The 25,022-nt window shown below is 31.1% G+C and overlaps 1 protein-coding gene across 1 annotated transcript in view; it reads left to right on the top strand.

The window, feature by feature from the left end:
• The window catches only part of LOC111613899 (neuroglian-like), a 175,093-nt gene that overhangs the window by 33,550 nt on the left and 116,521 nt on the right, over window positions 1-25,022 (top strand). Inside the window, exons 4-9 of the mRNA XM_023355252.1 lie at window positions 1,694-1,847; window positions 7,291-7,455; window positions 11,443-11,619; window positions 17,063-17,223; window positions 19,524-19,629; window positions 24,548-24,735. Coding sequence (XP_023211020.1) covers window positions 1,694-1,847; window positions 7,291-7,455; window positions 11,443-11,619; window positions 17,063-17,223; window positions 19,524-19,629; window positions 24,548-24,735 — 951 coding nt within the window. The remainder of the gene's footprint in view (window positions 1-1,693; window positions 1,848-7,290; window positions 7,456-11,442; window positions 11,620-17,062; window positions 17,224-19,523; window positions 19,630-24,547; window positions 24,736-25,022) is intronic.

The raw sequence follows: 25,022 nt of genomic DNA on the forward strand, positions 1-25,022 counted from the left end.
GGAAATAAAGTTGTTAAGCACTATCATCTAATTTATGGCATTTACGATATATTGACAATATATTGTTTTTTAAACTTGTTTCTTGTTGTTACTTTACAAAGCTTAATAAAATTGCTTTTTACTTAAGACTAAAATGTTGGTGAAAAATTTTAGTTATTATTTTATTTTATAAACATTGAATACTGTGTTAATTTATCAAATACAGCTTTTCTAATAAGAACATCTTTATGTAAATCATTCATTTCTATTGTATTATCTAATAACATACAGCTCTCAATTATTTAATTATTAATTTTTAATTTATGTATTGTATTTTTAATTTATGTAATTAGCTTATGTTTATTAAATATTAATTATATTTAATACATAAAATTAAAAAAATTATTACATTGCTTTTTTAATTTGATTTGTTAAATAATGGGTAAGTTATTGATTAATTATTAATAAGTACAGAAAATTTACATGTATTTAATCAATAAGAGCATATAAATATTTATTATTATTATGTTAATAATGTATGAATTTTTTGTATCATTATAATAAAATCTTAAGTTTTTATTATTAAATTTTGTTTATTAAAACTCTTAATAATTAATATTTTATTTAATCTTAAGTTGTTTGTATATTAATGATTTTATGAACTCAAATTAATCCTAATGTAGATTTAATTGAGAATTACATAACTAAAGTTAGTTGTATAAAAAAAAATCAATATACTGTATGAGGTGATTCAAAAAGACCTTTAATATCTACATTCTTTCAAAGATATAATCAAAAAACTTATATTATTCATTAGGTATTAATTTATAACAAAACACATCAAGTTTATCTCAAAAATTGTTTCTTGCAACACCAAAAACTTTAATAAAAATTTAATACTGTCTATCGGTTTATTATTTTTTACTTGTAGTATTGTTTCAAGTTTATCTCACATAGTGCAGAAATGTTGCATTTGATTGTAGAAGACAAAACATTCCTGGACAACATTAACTTTGGTAACGAATTAAAATTTCATTGCAATGGTAAAATGAACTTCAATTACTTTTGCAGTTAATAAAGTGACAACATATGATATGCTTTGAGTTTGGCAAGAAATTGAACTGAAGTGAACTGTTTGCCGTATTATCAACTGCTCATATTAAATTAAAATGACTGCTCAAGATAAAATTGATACACTTTGCTCTGAATTAACTCCTGGATCATTTTTATTTTTTTAATTCTTTTTGGCTCTTGATCAAAAGACTCTTTTAGGACTTATTTATCAAGTCTATTATGGGTTCAACTAGGCCTGCAATAAGGTGGCTAAGTGAGATGGTGTGAGTGGTATAAGGGCCACCCCATCTCTCTTACATATCTGAGATAAACCACTTCCAAAAAATTTCTGGATTTTTCAACCTGTCCATATTAATTTCTGGGTACCACAGAGCAGTAGACTCGCACCTTTAACCCTTGGCTATCTGACTGTTGCTCATTTGATTCTGTAAGTGTTCTGATTAAAATTCTACATGCTTTCAAAGTTGTAAAATCCTTTTTGAATCACTTCTTATATAGTTTTTTCATATACAAATATTTTAAATTAATCTGAAGGTTTGTATTACTAGATTAGATACTGTTTAATACTATAACTGAATTTATATTTAGATTACTTAATTATTTATTTTTTAATTTTATAACACATTTTTAATGTTTATAGAATTGAATTCTTTTGCTGATGAGGAATCTAGAGATGTTTATGTTATGGAAGGTGATCCTTTAACACTTGATTGTGATACACCATTAGGATATCCAACACCTACTTTATTTTGGATAATACAATCAAACACAGGATCTTTGAGAACCATTAATGAGTAAGTTGTAATAAAATATCTTTATTTATGTAATTACTACTATAATAAAATTGAAATGTTTTCATATCTCTTTGTACCAATGGCTTGATATCGGTAATCAAAATAAAGATGTGATTTTATGCATATGCACGTAAGATGTGCATGTAATCTTAAATTTTTGTTTATTGATACTATTATCATTGTGAGTAAATATATTAAAATAAGTTCATTTGAGATGAAAGGTATTCAGTATTATGTTCCAAATGATATATACTTGATACATATTTGTTCTAATTTTATATTATTATTTGAAGTGTTAATATTAGAGTATAGTTTATTCATCAATATAGCAAACTTAGTTTTCAATTGCTCCAATAGTAAATACAGTTTGTGCATATGCTAAGTTTTTAATTTACCATAAATTTATCCTATGAGGGTCGTACCAGAAGTACCCAACCTGATGTATATATAGATGGTGGTAGTTGTTTGAAAAACTTACTGCGGTTGAAAGTACCAACCTTATAAAGCTTAAGTTTGAAGTTTGAAGACACTACTTTGTTTAGTATTTGTTTGACAGTCATCAATAGTGAACAATCTCAGTGAATTTGTAAACATGGAAAAAATTGTTCATCATTATGTGATACAATACTTTCATTTGAAAGATCTTGGTTCAATCAATATCAAAGCTGAGCTAGATTCTACTCTGGAGGAGTCTGCTCCCTCATTTACAACAATAAAATATTGGATGGCAGGGTTTAAATGAGGTCATACATGCTGCCAAGAAGAATATTGCAGTAGTTTACCAAATGAGGTGCCATGCCAGAGATGGTGAAGAAAATCCACAAAATGGTATTGGATGACCATCGACTCAAAGTGCAAGAGCTAGCAGACATGGTTGGCATTTCAAAAAGTGTTGTGCATTGCATTTTGACTGAAAATTTGGACATGAGAAAGATGTGTGCAAGATGGGTGTCACGTTTGCTCACAATGGAACAAAAACAGCATTATGAGGATGATTCAATCAAGTGTTTGGCGATGTTTTGAAACATGGGTCCATCACTTCACACCTGAGACAAAAGAACAGTTGAAACAATGGACTGAAAGGGAAGAATTGGCTCCGGAGAAGGTGAAGACAGTTCCATCTGCTGGCAAAGTCATGGAGTCAGTTTTTTGGGATGCATGTGGGTTAATTTTCATTGATTATCTTTAAAAAGGAAAAACAATCAATAGCGAATATTATGCAAACTTATCTTGTTGCAGTGTTTGAGTGATTAAATCAAGAAAAAATGGTTGCATTTGACAAAAAAGAAATTGTTGTTTCATCAAGACAATGCATCAATTCACATATCTGTTATTGCAATGGCCAAAATCAATGAGTTAAGGTTTGAATTGCTTCCTCATGCATTGTATTTCCCAGATTTAGCCCCCTTGGATTATTTTCTCTTTCCAAACTTGAAAAAAATGGCTCAGTGGTAAAAGATTTACTAACAATGAAGAGGTGGAGTCTGCGGTTGATGGCTATTTTGAGAAGCTCGATGGTTCTCACTATAAACAGAGTATTGAAGCTATTGAACATTGCTGAGAAAAGTGTATTGAGCTAAAAGGAGAGTATGGTGAGAAATAAAGATATGTTTTCCCAAATTTTTTGTCTTCTTTGTTAGGTTGGATACTTCTGGGACTACCCTCGTATTTTGAACAAAGTTTTACCTTCTGTATTATTTATACATTAGCTTTTTAATAAAAAATTCATTTTATTAGTTAATAATTTTTTTGTTTTTAAACCATTTATTGACATGAAAAAATAATAAAATACAATCTAAACCCTGCAGTATATATATAAAGGCATAGATGATCCTTAAGACTCTTGTTACCTCATCAATGAAACAATGAATTGTTGCTGCCTCATTACAGAGGCAGAATTATAACCTTGTGCTTTTGAACAACCCAAATGATGTGAGGGCTGTCTTGTGCACATCTGATGGCTGTATTGGAATTTAATTACATGCTTTCACTAGGTCTGTATGGAAGAAAATCTTTGTACCATGAAATTTATCAAATTAGATTGTGACCAACATGCCATAACACTTCAGCGCATCACACTTTTTAGTCTTTACATTTTTCTGAAGGACACAACTATCCTGCTACCACTCTCCAACAATGACTATGGACTCGTGGACAGAAACAACCACTCACTGGATGAGACCACAGAAAATCAGGCACCCTGCCCACTGACAACTTGTTTTGGATGAACTGTACATTTCCCTCCTAAGTTGCTGAGCATTGTCATTGGGGAATTGGGGAGGGAGTATATGGCCAACCTGGAAACACTTCATCATGTCCCACTTTTTAGTCTTTTTTTTTCTGGAGGACTCTCTTGACATGTGCACTGTGCTTGTACCAGTCTATACCCAAGTTACGAATAAAATAATTCTATTTTCAAGATCTTATTCCCAAAAGATACACTATATCTATCCTTTTTTGTTAGGGCATTGAGAGCTCTGTAGTCTCTTAACAGTTGCTGCTTTCCATCCTCTATCTTTTTTATCATATGGAGTGGAGAGGCATAGTTGCTGTTGGAAGGATGGCTGTCCCATATCTAGCATATGCTGTATTTCCTGCTAGTGATTCTTAATCAATCGGGGACTAGACAGCTAGGTTGTGCTCTTGCTGGTGGGCCAAAGAGTGTCTATGTAATGGACCATTAAGTGTATCACTGGTTGTCCATATTGTGGAGGTCTGGTGATGCTGTGAAACTTTTATAATAGGTTGTGGAAAACCATGTCACTCTGGATGACTTGGAGTGAGTGAATGGAAGTGACTCCTGTTTCACAATGTGAATTTAGTTTGGTTATTTGTCATACATATATAAACATCTCAAAGTCCAATGCTATTAATCAAAGTCAAATAATTGCTGTAATGAATCAGGCTATTTTTCTGCTACTATTAATAATTAAATTCTAAGTAATTTGGTACTAGAAGTAAGTGTTAGGCACAATCTCTTATTAAATTTAATAATTATAAAAAATTAATATTTATTAAATAATTTAGAATATTCTGGAAGAAAAGAATAGGCCTGGAGCAACACTCAAACTCACAACTCTTTTACCTTGCAAATGTGTTGCCAATTATGCTACTCGGACCTCCATACAACTCTTTGCTTCCAGACATATTTAATTTTAGATATAATCATCCACAGTTACTCATGATGACAACTGGGGATTATTTCTATGTCTATGACCTAAAATCACCCACTATGGCACTCAGTCAGCCATCGCTTTACACTTACATATGTATATAAACATCTCAAAGCCTGAAGTTATTAATCAAAGCCAAATGATTATGGTAATGGAAAAAGAGCTAGATTCATTATCGTGGCCTATGGAGGTCTGGGTAGTGTAACTAGCAATATATCTGCACAGTAAATAGGAGTTGTGGATTCAAGTTCCACTTTTGGCCAATTCTTTTCTTCCAGAATATTCTAAATTATTTAATAAATATTAATTTAATTATAATTATTAAATTTAATAAGAGATGGTGCCTAATGTCTACCTCTAGTACTAAGTTATTTAGAATTTAATTATTAATAGTAGTGAAAAAATAGCCTGATTCATTACAACAATTGTTTGGCTTTGATTGATTTGACATAAACACTTCCATTGAAGATCAGGAATAAATCAAAATGAAATAAAAAGTCTGCCCCTATTATTGGTTTTGTTAGTGTGCTTTCTAGGAACATCCAAGTGAATTTCTTTCCAAGACTGAAATCAAGTTTTATTTTTTGTTGCCTGTATATTTGAACAGATGATATGTTAGTTGCTGACAGTCATATTAGGCTGTGCCCCTCTTAGTGCCAATGGAGTAGAAATAATGGAGACATCTGATAAAGAACTGTACTTTTGATTGATTGTCCTAGATGAACAGGTGGCAAGATTTAGATGGAAAGGTGTATGTTACCGCTACTCCTTAATTAATTTATTTTTTTATAAAATTATGGGGGCTGCATTTTCTTCATTTTATTGCTTTGGTGCCAAATTTTCTATGAACCAACTGAAACCTCTGACTTGTTCTGCAATATGCTACACATCTGGTGATGTTGACAATTCCTTGACATGTGGGAACAGGTTAATGACTCTGTCTGTTCAACTGTTCAATTTCCATGTGTAATTGTAATTCTGTTTCTGATGGGCATGGAGGCTGAGTAACTGAGTTTATTTGTGTTAGGTTGACATTTATTATTCTATTTTGCTATTTGGGTTCTGGTGGGTATCTATCTCCCATTGGTTCACAGGCTAGAAATTTTCAAATTTGTGTGGACAATGATTCCATTGACTGATAATTCTGTTTTTAAATTACTGTATGAGTCTACTTTGTTTGGATTGATTATGATGTCGTATACCATCAAAACTTCTTCTGGTGGTAAAGAAGTGACTATGTAATTATACTTCATAATGCTCTCTGATTGCCTTTGGTGTACCCAAAAGAAAGGTGCTTTTGCAAATGGAAAATAACAAGACAGGATCTGATCTCCAAAGTTATATGGGGGAATTTGGATTGTGCTGATGTCAACCATTGTCTCCTTACCTTGTTCATACTCTCCTTGTGGTATTTTCATAAGTTATCTGAAAAAATATAAATGTGGTGTTGGAATAATTTAATGTATGATTTTCACTTTGAATATGATGTTGGTGATCAAATAATTACTTCTCTGTATACAATATGAATGAATTGAGAGTCTACATGTTCTGGGGCATGGTTACATCACCATTCCTGTAGACACTGTCATTATTTGGGTCATCATTGTAGTTTTCTTACATTAATAGACAATTCACTGGTGCATATACTATTAATCAATTTTAATGAACTGGATCCCCTTAGGACAAACAATGTTAATTGCTTGTCTGTATATGGTGGATGCAAAGGGGACTATAGGATATGGCAAATATAATCAACAAAATATGGTTGTCAGATTACAACTTCTTTATTTTACATAAAAAAGTTACATGAAGTATATAGTAGAAAATACTCTGTTGGGAAAAGAGTAAGGCTAATAAGAAAAATGAGAAGCAATTGTAATTGTATATTATAGAACAATTAATATTACCATTTTATTAATTTGTATAAAAATGAATAAATTATTAGTTTTTGTAACTATTATGAAACTTTGACTAAACCTGTTTTAATATTTTTTATGATGATGCACTTGTATTTAATATTATGAATTGATGTATTCTATTGTATATTTTTTCATCATTGAACTGTTTTAAAACATTATTTTAATTACAAAAATATATTAATTTAATAGTATTTATGCAATATCATTATTATAATTATATTTATTCTATAGGATAATAGTAGTATTTATGACCAATAGGGAAAAATTTGAAGTATTTTAAGTAAATTTTTCATAATTTAGATATTTTAGTCAATAATAATTAGTAATAGAGATTCTACTTTAAAAATTTAGTTCCAGAATAACTGTGGATCCTACTGGTAATTTACATTTTTCAAACGTGACAAAAGCAGATGCTTTGGATGATGCCACTTACGCTTGCAGTGCCACTTCTGTATTTCGAAATGAATATAAACTAGGAAATAAAATAACTCTTAATGTTGAACCTTCAGGAAGTAAGTATTTTAAATAAATGCTACTTTTTCATTACAATAGACATCTGACTATCTGGGACCAATATCTGTAGAATGGAATATTTAATGGTTTCAGTGTAGCTTTAATGCAGGTCCATGCAAAGATACAAGAGGCTCTGGATAGCAGAGGCCAAGGGAGGCTCCTTTGTCTATGTAAATACAAGAATAATAAATAAATATTAAATGTGTATACGTATAAATTTACCACTTTTTTGAGTGGTAGTATTCTGTTGGATATACTTGAAGTAAAGTCACTAAAAAAACACCTAATATCCAGCAGTGAAGTTGAAAAGTGCTAATGTTTTCGTTCATGTTGAACATCAGACAAACTAATCCCCCAGCTGCTGAAACAATGGGGGATTGCCATACATGTGTGAACAGGGGAGGGGATGTAAGAAGAGGGAAAAGAGAAGGGGCAAAAACATTAGCACTTTTCAATTCTCTGGATATTAGATTTTTTTAGTAACTTTCATTCATGTTTATTTATTTATTTATATAAATTTATTTTTAATTAATGGATGTATCATACAACCATTAAGTTTTTATTCTGTGTACTTTATTTTTCAAATTTTATTGTGTTTTGGGGCTCCTAGATTAGGACACATTTCCCAATCTAGGCATATTCAGAGCATCCCATTTGCATGGTCCAAATATAATGTATGTAATTAAAATTCTTATCTAAAAAATTTTTGTAACATTTTTCTACAGATTGTTTTGGATGGGATAATGATATGTGCTAGTGCTTCTTACAATTACAGTTTCATTACACAGAAGATCTTTGACATAGACTCCAATTTAAATGGACTTTGAATTTAACAGACAAAATTTTCTGTTCAAAAACAAACATTTAGAACTTTTGTTTTTTAATTTGTGAATATAGCACACTAAAAGATTGTCAGAGGTGGAAAACCTTTTGTAATTGGAAGGTTACATCCAGGTTCAGAAGGACTCATTATGCCATATGATGTATTGCAGGTTGCATAAGGAACATATAATACATCATATATCATATGACTCTAATATTGTTATAATGTATAAGTGTGAATAAAATATTATTATAATGTTCATTATGTAATTTATACTCTTTGACTTAACCCATTGGTGGGAAATTTGCAGCTTTTCATGGNGAGGGTGCCGATACTGGTCAATTTCAAATGCTTCTTTTGTCGCATCACTAATATACTTCAAAAGATGCGACAGGGTTGTAAATTTTAAACGTTTCTCACCATAGCTATAAAAGTCTAAATATGTTAAACTTAATAGATTGTCCATCGTTTGTTTTCTAACTAATTCATTTTAGGACCAGGTGTTGTCCATGAACTTTTCAGTCACTCTCGTTGAACTGGAAAAATGTCTGTCTTTATTACATTTAATACAGTCGACTCCCCTATAACGTGCGTTCCTATAACAACAATTCCTGTAACATAGCGAAAAAATTGTAGCAACATACGTATAAAGGAGCTCCTAAAATGTCGTCACTGACTCGTTTCGCGACAAGATTGATAGAATCTGGACCAATAGTGGATGAGCAGCCGAACTACTTTCCTCCGCCCTGCGCCATGCTACAGCGTGGCTAAATTGAGTTTGCTATCGTCTGTACAGTATTATATATAAATTATATATAAATTAGGTACTGTACATATAATTATATATTAATTATATATAAATTAGGTACTGTATATATAATTATATATTAACTTATTGTAACTTTATTATAATTAAATATATAATTTCTGCCGTCTAGCATGGCGCCACGTTACGGAGATTTTTACGCTAACTATCGTCTGTAGAGTATGTAAATTAGGTACCGTAAGTCTAATACAGTACTGTAATTTTATACATTTCTTGTGAAAGAAACATTTCTTATTCAACGGCGATTAAAATTATTTATATTAATGATGTCTCCGAAGTTCTACGAAGTTTTCACAGAAAAATAAGTTGTTAGAAATCGGCCGCTCTTTGCTGAGCTGTTCCGCGACGAAAACAATGTTGAGCAATGGCAATGTCGAATNTTCTTATTCAACGTCCATAAAAATTATTTATATTAATGATGTCTCCAAAGGTCAAGTTATTTTTCTGCGAAAAATTTGTTATCAGAAATTGCGGCCACCGTTTTGTGTGCTGTTCCGCGATGAAAGCAAGCTTTGAGCAACGGCATAGTCGAATGGTACACACTTGGTAAGTAATCCTATAATTTTTTGTTTATAGCATAGTTTATACAGATTATTCCCAAAAAATTATATGTGTTTTGGAAATGTTGAGTGGAATTAGTCTAGAATCGGTTAATTTTATAGAAGAAAGCCTTTCAAACAGCCTTAGTCTGTAAAGTTCACATCTATCGGGCTGCGATTGGCTCATGTATTTAATCATTCCTACAACGTAAAATTCGATTAGTGTGGAACGTATCTAAGCGTTATAGGGGGGGGTCTACTGTATTTCAAAGAAATCAGTCCTACTGTACTCGGCTAGAGATTGGTTCAATTAGGCAGTCAGTTTAAGTAAAATTTTGGCTCTTTCATAAGGGTTTTGTTTATGTCTCCAATTCCCTAATCGTTTAATTATTTAACTACTTCTTAAGTAGAAATAAGTCAAAACCAGTTACTTTGTACTCAAATATTTGTAGTCTTGGGAAAAAGTGGAAAGAAATTTTTATGACAAACGGATACATAAATCGTAAATTTAAGGAAAATAAATTCTAGAGCTTTTTCTGTACGTTGTTCATCTCTCTCATTCATTAAATTTAGTTGTAAATTATGCTATCAAAGTAACAGTTAATTTTTTAACATTATACAAGAATTGTACACGTTTTTTTTCTACATTCCCTTAAAGATAGGACATACGAAATCATAATATCACTGGTTTAACATTGAAATCCGTGAGTAATATAAAATTGGAGAGCGGAATAAATATATCAAATATTTTAACGGATTTTTTAAAACTCCTGTCAACTATACAGAAAACTATCATAAAAACATACAGGTAAATTNTAAAGTTAGTTGTATAAAAAAAAATCAATATACTGTATGAGGTGATTCAAAAAGACCTTTAATATCTACATTCTTTCAAAGATATAATCAAAAAACTTATATTATTCATTAGGTATTAATTTATAACAAAACACATCAAGTTTATCTCAAAAATTGTTTCTTGCAACACCAAAAACTTTAATAAAAATTTAATACTGTCTATCGGTTTATTATTTTTTACTTGTAGTATTGTTTCAAGTTTATCTCACATAGTGCAGAAATGTTGCATTTGATTGTAGAAGACAAAACATTCCTGGACAACATTAACTTTGGTAACGAATTAAAATTTCATTGCAATGGTAAAATGAACTTCAATTACTTTTGCAGTTAATAAAGTGACAACATATGATATGCTTTGAGTTTGGCAAGAAATTGAACTGAAGTGAACTGTTTGCCGTATTATCAACTGCTCATATTAAATTAAAATGACTGCTCAAGATAAAATTGATACACTTTGCTCTGAATTAACTCCTGGATCATTTTTATTTTTTTAATTCTTTTTGGCTCTTGATCAAAAGACTCTTTTAGGACTTATTTATCAAGTCTATTATGGGTTCAACTAGGCCTGCAATAAGGTGGCTAAGTGAGATGGTGTGAGTGGTATAAGGGCCACCCCATCTCTCTTACATATCTGAGATAAACCACTTCCAAAAAATTTCTGGATTTTTCAACCTGTCCATATTAATTTCTGGGTACCACAGAGCAGTAGACTCGCACCTTTAACCCTTGGCTATCTGACTGTTGCTCATTTGATTCTGTAAGTGTTCTGATTAAAATTCTACATGCTTTCAAAGTTGTAAAATCCTTTTTGAATCACTTCTTATATAGTTTTTTCATATACAAATATTTTAAATTAATCTGAAGGTTTGTATTACTAGATTAGATACTGTTTAATACTATAACTGAATTTATATTTAGATTACTTAATTATTTATTTTTTAATTTTATAACACATTTTTAATGTTTATAGAATTGAATTCTTTTGCTGATGAGGAATCTAGAGATGTTTATGTTATGGAAGGTGATCCTTTAACACTTGATTGTGATACACCATTAGGATATCCAACACCTACTTTATTTTGGATAATACAATCAAACACAGGATCTTTGAGAACCATTAATGAGTAAGTTGTAATAAAATATCTTTATTTATGTAATTACTACTATAATAAAATTGAAATGTTTTCATATCTCTTTGTACCAATGGCTTGATATCGGTAATCAAAATAAAGATGTGATTTTATGCATATGCACGTAAGATGTGCATGTAATCTTAAATTTTTGTTTATTGATACTATTATCATTGTGAGTAAATATATTAAAATAAGTTCATTTGAGATGAAAGGTATTCAGTATTATGTTCCAAATGATATATACTTGATACATATTTGTTCTAATTTTATATTATTATTTGAAGTGTTAATATTAGAGTATAGTTTATTCATCAATATAGCAAACTTAGTTTTCAATTGCTCCAATAGTAAATACAGTTTGTGCATATGCTAAGTTTTTAATTTACCATAAATTTATCCTATGAGGGTCGTACCAGAAGTACCCAACCTGATGTATATATAGATGGTGGTAGTTGTTTGAAAAACTTACTGCGGTTGAAAGTACCAACCTTATAAAGCTTAAGTTTGAAGTTTGAAGACACTACTTTGTTTAGTATTTGTTTGACAGTCATCAATAGTGAACAATCTCAGTGAATTTGTAAACATGGAAAAAATTGTTCATCATTATGTGATACAATACTTTCATTTGAAAGATCTTGGTTCAATCAATATCAAAGCTGAGCTAGATTCTACTCTGGAGGAGTCTGCTCCCTCATTTACAACAATAAAATATTGGATGGCAGGGTTTAAATGAGGTCATACATGCTGCCAAGAAGAATATTGCAGTAGTTTACCAAATGAGGTGCCATGCCAGAGATGGTGAAGAAAATCCACAAAATGGTATTGGATGACCATCGACTCAAAGTGCAAGAGCTAGCAGACATGGTTGGCATTTCAAAAAGTGTTGTGCATTGCATTTTGACTGAAAATTTGGACATGAGAAAGATGTGTGCAAGATGGGTGTCACGTTTGCTCACAATGGAACAAAAACAGCATTATGAGGATGATTCAATCAAGTGTTTGGCGATGTTTTGAAACATGGGTCCATCACTTCACACCTGAGACAAAAGAACAGTTGAAACAATGGACTGAAAGGGAAGAATTGGCTCCGGAGAAGGTGAAGACAGTTCCATCTGCTGGCAAAGTCATGGAGTCAGTTTTTTGGGATGCATGTGGGTTAATTTTCATTGATTATCTTTAAAAAGGAAAAACAATCAATAGCGAATATTATGCAAACTTATCTTGTTGCAGTGTTTGAGTGATTAAATCAAGAAAAAATGGTTGCATTTGACAAAAAAGAAATTGTTGTTTCATCAAGACAATGCATCAATTCACATATCTGTTATTGCAATGGCCAAAATCAATGAGTTAAGGTTTGAATTGCTTCCTCATGCATTGTATTTCCCAGATTTAGCCCCCTTGGATTATTTTCTCTTTCCAAACTTGAAAAAAATGGCTCAGTGGTAAAAGATTTACTAACAATGAAGAGGTGGAGTCTGCGGTTGATGGCTATTTTGAGAAGCTCGATGGTTCTCACTATAAACAGAGTATTGAAGCTATTGAACATTGCTGAGAAAAGTGTATTGAGCTAAAAGGAGAGTATGGTGAGAAATAAAGATATGTTTTCCCAAATTTTTTGTCTTCTTTGTTAGGTTGGATACTTCTGGGACTACCCTCGTATTTTGAACAAAGTTTTACCTTCTGTATTATTTATACATTAGCTTTTTAATAAAAAATTCATTTTATTAGTTAATAATTTTTTTGTTTTTAAACCATTTATTGACATGAAAAAATAATAAAATACAATCTAAACCCTGCAGTATATATATAAAGGCATAGATGATCCTTAAGACTCTTGTTACCTCATCAATGAAACAATGAATTGTTGCTGCCTCATTACAGAGGCAGAATTATAACCTTGTGCTTTTGAACAACCCAAATGATGTGAGGGCTGTCTTGTGCACATCTGATGGCTGTATTGGAATTTAATTACATGCTTTCACTAGGTCTGTATGGAAGAAAATCTTTGTACCATGAAATTTATCAAATTAGATTGTGACCAACATGCCATAACACTTCAGCGCATCACACTTTTTAGTCTTTACATTTTTCTGAAGGACACAACTATCCTGCTACCACTCTCCAACAATGACTATGGACTCGTGGACAGAAACAACCACTCACTGGATGAGACCACAGAAAATCAGGCACCCTGCCCACTGACAACTTGTTTTGGATGAACTGTACATTTCCCTCCTAAGTTGCTGAGCATTGTCATTGGGGAATTGGGGAGGGAGTATATGGCCAACCTGGAAACACTTCATCATGTCCCACTTTTTAGTCTTTTTTTTTCTGGAGGACTCTCTTGACATGTGCACTGTGCTTGTACCAGTCTATACCCAAGTTACGAATAAAATAATTCTATTTTCAAGATCTTATTCCCAAAAGATACACTATATCTATCCTTTTTTGTTAGGGCATTGAGAGCTCTGTAGTCTCTTAACAGTTGCTGCTTTCCATCCTCTATCTTTTTTATCATATGGAGTGGAGAGGCATAGTTGCTGTTGGAAGGATGGCTGTCCCATATCTAGCATATGCTGTATTTCCTGCTAGTGATTCTTAATCAATCGGGGACTAGACAGCTAGGTTGTGCTCTTGCTGGTGGGCCAAAGAGTGTCTATGTAATGGACCATTAAGTGTATCACTGGTTGTCCATATTGTGGAGGTCTGGTGATGCTGTGAAACTTTTATAATAGGTTGTGGAAAACCATGTCACTCTGGATGACTTGGAGTGAGTGAATGGAAGTGACTCCTGTTTCACAATGTGAATTTAGTTTGGTTATTTGTCATACATATATAAACATCTCAAAGTCCAATGCTATTAATCAAAGTCAAATAATTGCTGTAATGAATCAGGCTATTTTTCTGCTACTATTAATAATTAAATTCTAAGTAATTTGGTACTAGAAGTAAGTGTTAGGCACAATCTCTTATTAAATTTAATAATTATAAAAAATTAATATTTATTAAATAATTTAGAATATTCTGGAAGAAAAGAATAGGCCTGGAGCAACACTCAAACTCACAACTCTTTTACCTTGCAAATGTGTTGCCAATTATGCTACTCGGACCTCCATACAACTCTTTGCTTCCAGACATATTTAATTTTAGATATAATCATCCACAGTTACTCATGATGACAACTGGGGATTATTTCTATGTCTATGACCTAAAATCACCCACTATGGCACTCAGTCAGCCATCGCTTTACACTTACATATGTATATAAACATCTCAAAGCCTGAAGTTATTAATCAAAGCCAAATGATTATGGTAATGGAAAAAGAGCTAGATTCATTATCGTGGCCTATGGAGGTCTGGGTAGTGTAACTAGCAATATATCTGCACAGTAAATAGGAGTTGTGGATTCAAGTTCCACTTTTGGCCAATTCTTTTCTTCCAGAATATTCTAAATTATTTAATAAATATTAATTTAATTATAATTATTAAATTTAATAAGAGATGGTGCCTAATGTCTACCTCTAGTACTAAGTTATTTAGAATTTAATTATTAATAGTAGTGAAAAAATAGCCTGATTCATTACAACAATTGTTTGGCTTTGATTGATTTGACATAAACACTTCCATTGAAGATCAGGAATAAATCAAAATGAAATAAAAAGTCTGCCCCTATTATTGGTTTTGTTAGTGTGCTTTCTAGGAACATCCAAGTGAATTTCTTTCCAAGACTGAAATCAAGTTTTATTTTTTGTTGCCTGTATATTTGAACAGATGATATGTTAGTTGCTGACAGTCATATTAGGCTGTGCCCCTCTTAGTGCCAATGGAGTAGAAATAATGGAGACATCTGATAAAGAACTGTACTTTTGATTGATTGTCCTAGATGAACAGGTGGCAAGATTTAGATGGAAAGGTGTATGTTACCGCTACTCCTTAATTAATTTATTTTTTTATAAAATTATGGGGGCTGCATTTTCTTCATTTTATTGCTTTGGTGCCAAATTTTCTATGAACCAACTGAAACCTCTGACTTGTTCTGCAATATGCTACACATCTGGTGATGTTGACAATTCCTTGACATGTGGGAACAGGTTAATGACTCTGTCTGTTCAACTGTTCAATTTCCATGTGTAATTGTAATTCTGTTTCTGATGGGCATGGAGGCTGAGTAACTGAGTTTATTTGTGTTAGGTTGACATTTATTATTCTATTTTGCTATTTGGGTTCTGGTGGGTATCTATCTCCCATTGGTTCACAGGCTAGAAATTTTCAAATTTGTGTGGACAATGATTCCATTGACTGATAATTCTGTTTTTAAATTACTGTATGAGTCTACTTTGTTTGGATTGATTATGATGTCGTATACCATCAAAACTTCTTCTGGTGGTAAAGAAGTGACTATGTAATTATACTTCATAATGCTCTCTGATTGCCTTTGGTGTACCCAAAAGAAAGGTGCTTTTGCAAATGGAAAATAACAAGACAGGATCTGATCTCCAAAGTTATATGGGGGAATTTGGATTGTGCTGATGTCAACCATTGTCTCCTTACCTTGTTCATACTCTCCTTGTGGTATTTTCATAAGTTATCTGAAAAAATATAAATGTGGTGTTGGAATAATTTAATGTATGATTTTCACTTTGAATATGATGTTGGTGATCAAATAATTACTTCTCTGTATACAATATGAATGAATTGAGAGTCTACATGTTCTGGGGCATGGTTACATCACCATTCCTGTAGACACTGTCATTATTTGGGTCATCATTGTAGTTTTCTTACATTAATAGACAATTCACTGGTGCATATACTATTAATCAATTTTAATGAACTGGATCCCCTTAGGACAAACAATGTTAATTGCTTGTCTGTATATGGTGGATGCAAAGGGGACTATAGGATATGGCAAATATAATCAACAAAATATGGTTGTCAGATTACAACTTCTTTATTTTACATAAAAAAGTTACATGAAGTATATAGTAGAAAATACTCTGTTGGGAAAAGAGTAAGGCTAATAAGAAAAATGAGAAGCAATTGTAATTGTATATTATAGAACAATTAATATTACCATTTTATTAATTTGTATAAAAATGAATAAATTATTAGTTTTTGTAACTATTATGAAACTTTGACTAAACCTGTTTTAATATTTTTTATGATGATGCACTTGTATTTAATATTATGAATTGATGTATTCTATTGTATATTTTTTCATCATTGAACTGTTTTAAAACATTATTTTAATTACAAAAATATATTAATTTAATAGTATTTATGCAATATCATTATTATAATTATATTTATTCTATAGGATAATAGTAGTATTTATGACCAATAGGGAAAAATTTGAAGTATTTTAAGTAAATTTTTCATAATTTAGATATTTTAGTCAATAATAATTAGTAATAGAGATTCTACTTTAAAAATTTAGTTCCAGAATAACTGTGGATCCTACTGGTAATTTACATTTTTCAAACGTGACAAAAGCAGATGCTTTGGATGATGCCACTTACGCTTGCAGTGCCACTTCTGTATTTCGAAATGAATATAAACTAGGAAATAAAATAACTCTTAATGTTGAACCTTCAGGAAGTAAGTATTTTAAATAAATGCTACTTTTTCATTACAATAGACATCTGACTATCTGGGACCAATATCTGTAGAATGGAATATTTAATGGTTTCAGTGTAGCTTTAATGCAGGTCCATGCAAAGATACAAGAGGCTCTGGATAGCAGAGGCCAAGGGAGGCTCCTTTGTCTATGTAAATACAAGAATAATAAATAAATATTAAATGTGTATACGTATAAATTTACCACTTTTTTGAGTGGTAGTATTCTGTTGGATATACTTGAAGTAAAGTCACTAAAAAAACACCTAATATCCAGCAGTGAAGTTGAAAAGTGCTAATGTTTTCGTTCATGTTGAACATCAGACAAACTAATCCCCCAGCTGCTGAAACAATGGGGGATTGCCATACATGTGTGAACAGGGGAGGGGATGTAAGAAGAGGGAAAAGAGAAGGGGCAAAAACATTAGCACTTTTCAATTCTCTGGATATTAGATTTTTTTAGTAACTTTCATTCATGTTTATTTATTTATTTATATAAATTTATTTTTAATTAATGGATGTATCATACAACCATTAAGTTTTTATTCTGTGTACTTTATTTTTCAAATTTTATTGTGTTTTGGGGCTCCTAGATTAGGACACATTTCCCAATCTAGGCATATTCAGAGCATCCCATTTGCATGGTCCAAATATAATGTATGTAATTAAAATTCTTATCTAAAAAATTTTTGTAACATTTTTCTACAGATTGTTTTGGATGGGATAATGATATGTGCTAGTGCTTCTTACAATTACAGTTTCATTACACAGAAGATCTTTGACATAGACTCCAATTTAAATGGACTTTGAATTTAACAGACAAAATTTTCTGTTCAAAAACAAACATTTAGAACTTTTGTTTTTTAATTTGTGAATATAGCACACTAAAAGATTGTCAGAGGTGGAAAACCTTTTGTAATTGGAAGGTTACATCCAGGTTCAGAAGGACTCATTATGCCATATGATGTATTGCAGGTTGCATAAGGAACATATAATACATCATATATCATATGACTCTAATATTGTTATAATGTATAAGTGTGAATAAAATATTATTATAATGTTCATTATGTAATTTATACTCTTTGACTTAACCCATTGGTGGGAAATTTGCAGCTTTTCATGGCTTCTAGTGCAGATTGATAAAATATACAGTAAAATGATAAAATCAATGACATCAAAATGAAACTTATTAGTTATGAAAATGCTTTCTGCTTGCTTTTTCAATAAAAACATGCATTTAAGTAAAATGTATGGGGGGATTAAAAAAAAACCAAACTGAGAGTGTGCTGCCATTCATAGAAATAGTAGAGAGTTCTCCCGTTACACAGGGTTAGTAGAGACCTTCATGAAACAGCTGTGCAAACGGCGTCAGTTTGTATGTTTACGTTTGAGCGTAGTGTTGTGTTTCTCTTACTGTTATTTTGTTCCACCTACAAAGTTCTGGGCATCCTTCAACATCTCTAAACAATGAAAACATTGAAAAAATCAACCAAAAAAGTGTTAAGACGTCTGCGAGAGGATGTGCAAAGAAAACGCCCATAACTTTGGCTATCAGGTGACTGGTTCCTTCATCACGACAACGCCCCTGCATATGCAGCCTTATGACTGATTCACTATTTGGCCTCTCAAAGATGGCCTGTTGTTCCCCACCCTATGTATTCATCAAACCTAGCCCCATGCAAATTTTTTTTTGTTTCTGAGAATGAAGAAAAATCTAAAAGGGAAGCGTTTTGATGATGTGGAAGCAGTAAAAACAGCTTCGCTAAGGGCACTGGACGATATCAAGGTTGAAGAGTTCCAGAGATGCTTCAAACATTGGGGGAAAAGACTTCACAAGTGCATCGCATCTAATGGAGAGTACTTTGAAGGTGACTGAAGAAATTTTGTAAAAAAGTTAATAAATAAAGTTTTTATACAAAAAATCCTGTTATTTTTGGGTCCCCCACGTATATATATTATTAAATAAAAAACATACTTCCTTGTGCCTCTAACCAGTGTGTAGAAATACAAAAAATAAACAACTTTGTAAAAACAAATGTTTTCTGAACACCTTCCATGTCCTTCCCTCAGGTAAAATGGCTGATTCCTTATTCTAAAACACTGTCATGCAATTTTAAAAAGAAAAATTTGAACTTTTTATTACACACACCCTGGTGTACACAAAGAAGTTATATATAAATATAGTATTAATGCATGTATACTAAATATGCTGTATTCCATATATATTAATCAAATTTTTTTTACTTCAAAATCATAATTATTTTCTTGATACATTTCAGTTACTGGAGAAGGAACTCATGCACTTCGACAACAATATGTCTCACCTGCAAATATTGTAGCTCTTCGTAATAAGCCATTAGAATTATTTTGCATATTTGGTGGAACGTAAGTAAAAATTCAAAATTTTACTATAAAAATGGATATAAGATAATCTGATTTGTACAAAACAGAAAAGATAATATATTCATAAAAACTAAATATTATTTCTATAGATACAGTCGGTCTTCACTTATAATCAACTGACTTACAACCATCTATACTTAAAATAGGCAAAAGTGTAGTGCATTACAAATTTATTTTTAAGTCTAAAGAACCAGTTGCACTCATTAATCATGCAGTACAGTAATTAAATGTTAAATGCAATATTTTAATGGGCAATAAACACACACTGTATATAACAATAACTGATTAGTTTATTCATAAGATCATGCCACTAATTGGCAATTTATTCACATTGGAACACTTAATGTGCTCCAAAATGAAAAAAAAGAAAAAAACTTACTTTCTGGAGTGCTGATCAATCTGGATTATCATTCTAATTTCAATTTTATATGGTAAAATGAATTAATAATAAATTAAATAAATAAAATCAATTTCACATAATATTTGAATCTCTTCCTTCAATAATTCAATAAAATTGATTCCTTTGAATGTAGTTGATTACCTGTATGTTTTTGTGAATCTTTGTTAATAAAATTTAATAATTAATTAATTAAAATAAGAAATATTAGTTACAGGTTCAATACATCTAATTAACTTTGTTGCATTGTATTACGGTTTTTATCAGGATTTGGCAAACTTTAGTATTTTGAACCCAACTTGGACTCATTGGGTGTAGATTTCCAAGTCAATGTTTAAATACTTTATATTGATTCCCATTTATTGAACTTTTATATCTACAGTACATTCAAACAATGACAAATCTATATAAAAAAAAAAAATTGATATTAAACTGGCCTTTTCTCACATTTCCAGCACTTCTGATATAAATGAAAAGCAAACGTTTTTAGCTTCTTTCAGGGCCAGTGCCAGGCTTTTTATTGAAGAGTTTTTTGCCAAAGTTTTCAATTTGGAACACTTTTGAAAGATATTCTGGAACAAGTTCTATTTAAATTAACTAAATGTCCTTTTTTCAATTATGTCATTAATCAACATCATTAATGTCCAAACACAACAAATTTAACACCTCATAATAAATTATCATAGAAAATTATAAATTATGGCTCATACATAATTAATTTAAAGTATTGCTGAAAGTATAACTGCTTGCATATGTATGTTCCTAAAACATATTTCCATGTATAGGATTGTCTACAAGTGCTTTCCATGTGTTGGAAATTATTTCTGTATGCTTGCTGTTTATAGATCTTCCTTGTTGTAAACTTTTATAAATTTCCTATGCCTACAGTGTTCTCAGCTTATCTAAGTTTAATATATTTTTCAGTGGCGTGCTGTGACATTTCATGATAGGGAAGCTGTGTTTCTATAAGAAGCCGACTTCCAGGGGCAATCAGTTAATTCTTTCTTTAAATGTATTTTTAATAGATTATTTATCTGACGTACTTAATAAACAAACAAGTTCAATATAATTACCTCTGTTATTAGATCCAATATATTCCATATGCCCTCTAAATGCCAATTCTTGCTTTGATAAAAACATATAACATCTATTTATTTAGATATAATATATCTATTACCCATAATTATCTCGTTACAATTTTCAATATTTATTTTATATTATTTACTAATGTTAAATTCTATTCCGCTTCGATTTCCAAATTGCTTCAAATACGAAAGAATCGACGATTTTTCGTGTCTTTTGCCAGCTAAATTGTCAAAGACATTCTTATTCCACACACTAATTTCACTCTGTAAATGCATTTTTATGCATTTACAGAGCCATTTTATCGTGAAAATATCGAACAAATTTTTTTATTGAAGCGTTTATATTTAACTTAGGCATTGGCCGTTCTCTTTTAATAATGTTTTCTTTTTCATTATATGATCTCGAGCCAAAACTTTTTTAAAATAAATTTTCAATATCGCAATTACATTCCGAATCGCTAGCCACGATATAAGGGCTAAAATTAAAAATAAAATTATAAAAACTTACTTGGTGAAATAAAATGTGTGGTGGATATACATACCTGGTACAAAACATTCTTCAATTGTATGAATATACTTTTAAAGAAAATTATAATTAAATATAACTTTGTAATGAAACGTACATGAAAATAACATAAAATATTCTTTACTCTTTAAATCTTAACCACTTAGTCAAATAGCTCCCTACGAGTGGAATCAGAGACGGTCCTGCTAGGTGTGCGGTGTGTACTGTACATGCACGCGGGCTGCCAAATCCCGAGGGTGCCGATACCCTCGGGATTTGGCAATGTCAAATGTTTCTTTTGTCGCATCACTAATATACCTCAAAAGACGCGACAGGGTTCTTGTAAATTTTAAACGTTTCTCACCATAGCTGTAAAAGTCTAAATATGTTAAACTTAATAGATTGTCCGTCTTTTGTTTTCTAACTAATTCGTTTTAGGACCAGGTGTTGTCCACGGAAATTTCCAAAATTTACAACTTTTCGGTCACTCTCGTCGAACTGGAAAAATTTCTGTCTTTATTACATCTAATACAGTATTTCGAAGAAATCAGTCCCCACTGTACTCGGCTAGAGATTGATTCGGTTAAGCTTTTGTTTAAGTAAAATTCCGGCTCTTTCATCAGGGTTTTGTTTATGTCCCCAATTCCCTAATCGCTTAATTATTTAACTACTTCTTAAGTAGAAATAAGTCAAAACCAGTTACTTTGTACTCAAATATTTGTAGTCTTGGGAAAAAGTGGAAAGAAATTTTTATGACAAACGGATACATAAATCGTAAATTTAAGGAAAATAAATTCTAGAGCTTTTTCTGTACGTTGTTCATCTCTCTCATTCATTAAATTTAGTTGTAAATTATGCTATCAAAGTAACAGTTAATTTTTTAACATTATACAAGAATTGTACACGTTTTTTTTCTACATTCCCTTAAAGATAGGACATACGAAATCATAATATCACTGGTTTAACATTGAAATCCGTGAGTAATATAAAATTGGAGAGCGGAATAAATATATCAAATATTTTAACGGATTTTTTAAAACTCCTGTCAACTATACAGAAAACTATCATAAAAACATACAGGTAAATTCTTATCGGTTGGGTTAAGTTATAAATCTATCTGTGATTCGCGTAATCGGGCGAGGGTGGCCAAATATCTAGCGGGCGGGGGCGGCTAACAGCCCGGAACCTGTTCTGGATAGAATTTGATGCAGTATACGTGTAGCATCCACCCAAGGTCCTAGGCTTCCACCAGCTAAACCGGGTGAGGTTGGTGCTCTGTAAAGCGCATGTGCAAATTTGGCTTTTTGGATGCTGACAATACAGCGTTTTCACTCCGATACTCTGCCACTAATATTCGAATATACAATAGCAATCTTATTTTTTTTTTCACGTGTAGTATAGAAATTTGTAATGAGATACATAATGTGGTTGTAATAAAATATTGTGCAATTATTTTCATATAATTAAAATTAATATGTATTTATTTTTTAGAAAATACAAGGGAAGCGGTGCATCCACCACTTCTAATGACAGCACGCCACTGATATTTTTAATTAATTTTGTCTCTTCTCATATTACTGACACCTTGGGCTCCATCATATGCTGTGCTAGAGTGTTAGTTATCTTTGTAGTGGTATTAAAATGCCATATTTATGTTCAGCCAATCTGTGTGTCCAGGTCCTGTTGTTGCTAGATCCTATATATACGAGACTATTATTAAATCTGCCATTGTACAACGGTATAGAGTAGACTCCCAATGTGTTAATATCATAATTATTATTATTATTATTTTTTTTTTTTGAGGAATTTGAAGATTGTATGGTTATGTTTGAAAGCAACTGAGTGATTGGTATAATGCACTATTTGTTTGTACATAGCAACCAGTCTAGGGTGGAAATCAACTACAATTTTCCTGTTATTTGTTTCTTGTAGTGCCTGATTTCTATTGTTTGTAAGGGTTGCATTGTGTGGCCCATCCTTTATATAATGTTTAGCTAAAGCAGGCATGAGAGTTTTGTTAAAACCATGTCGTCTAGCTATGTCTATAATGTACTTCATCTCTGTTGGTGTCAGACGTATTTGAACAATATTCAGACGTATAACAATAAAGGCTCTCTTCACTAGTGATCTGAATGCTGCAATCTTGTATTGAGGCTGATTACAGGATGTGACATGAATAAAAATAGGGACATATGAAGTCTTATGGAATATAGAAGTGTGCACCCCAGTATCTTGCAGGATTATCATTATGTCTAAGAAGTGAGCTTCTTTGCCACTCTGTTGATCTAATTTTATTGTGAGCTTATACAGATTGTCATTAAAAATTGTTAGGATGCTATTATAGATGTCTGGTTGTGAGTTCCATTTGATTAAGATATCATCTATATAGTGTGTATATAGGCAAATATTAAGAAGAAGCTCACATATGATTTTAGCCTTGAGGCATCTTACTACAAGCTTCCAATAAAGGGCTGTCTGTCAGTACTCCTTTGTTTTTGCAGGAACAAATTGTCATTGAATTTAAAAAACTATATATAGCATAGGATATATAGGATATATAGGATATATAGCATAGGCTAGTTCTAATATATTTTTCTGGAGATGGTGTAATCCTGAATAAAGCATCTCTTAACACACAAAAACAAGAGTTCAGTGGCTGATGGGAACATTGAGACGAAGTTGAAAACAGTAACATAGTTGCCTCCTTGCAGTTTAATTTCTTTTAATTTATCTATAAATTGTATTAAAAGAAACTAAACTACAATTTTATGATATCTATTTTTTAATAATTGAAAGATTTTTTATAAATAATTTAGTTACCAAACAAATTTTAATTTTGAAAATTAAAATTTTTAATAAATAAATATATTTGTATATTTTTAATAATAGACCCTTGTATATTTTTAATAATAGACCCTTACCAACTATAACATGGAAAAAGAGAGGCGGAAAACTTCCAACTGGTCGAATTGCATATAAAAATTATGGTAAAACACTGAATATACGTCGAGTTGATTTTCAAGATGAAGGCACCTATGAATGTGTTGCTGACAATGATGTCGGAATACCACAAACTCATACAATGGCTGTTACTGTACAAGGTATAATTTATATAAAAATTCTAAATGTAAAATAAAATATTATTAACACTTTCATATAGTATGTTTAAAATCTTATTTTGTTAAATTCCCATTTGTCATCATTAAAGTAGAAAGATTAAATGTTTTAAATAGAATTTCAATTATCCTAATTTATCTAATTTGCACATAATAATACTATCATAAAGTAGTAAAATGGATAAAGAGACAACTATCATATATAAATTGCAAATTAGTAAAATATTTCATTGTATTAATTTTAAAATAAAAATAAAATATCCAGTTTTGTT

Source organism: Centruroides sculpturatus, unplaced genomic scaffold, assembly GCF_000671375.1.
Source record: "Centruroides sculpturatus isolate CEXI.00-Female unplaced genomic scaffold, Cexi_2.0 scaffold961, whole genome shotgun sequence".
Taxonomy (NCBI): Eukaryota; Metazoa; Arthropoda; class Arachnida; order Scorpiones; family Buthidae; genus Centruroides; species Centruroides sculpturatus.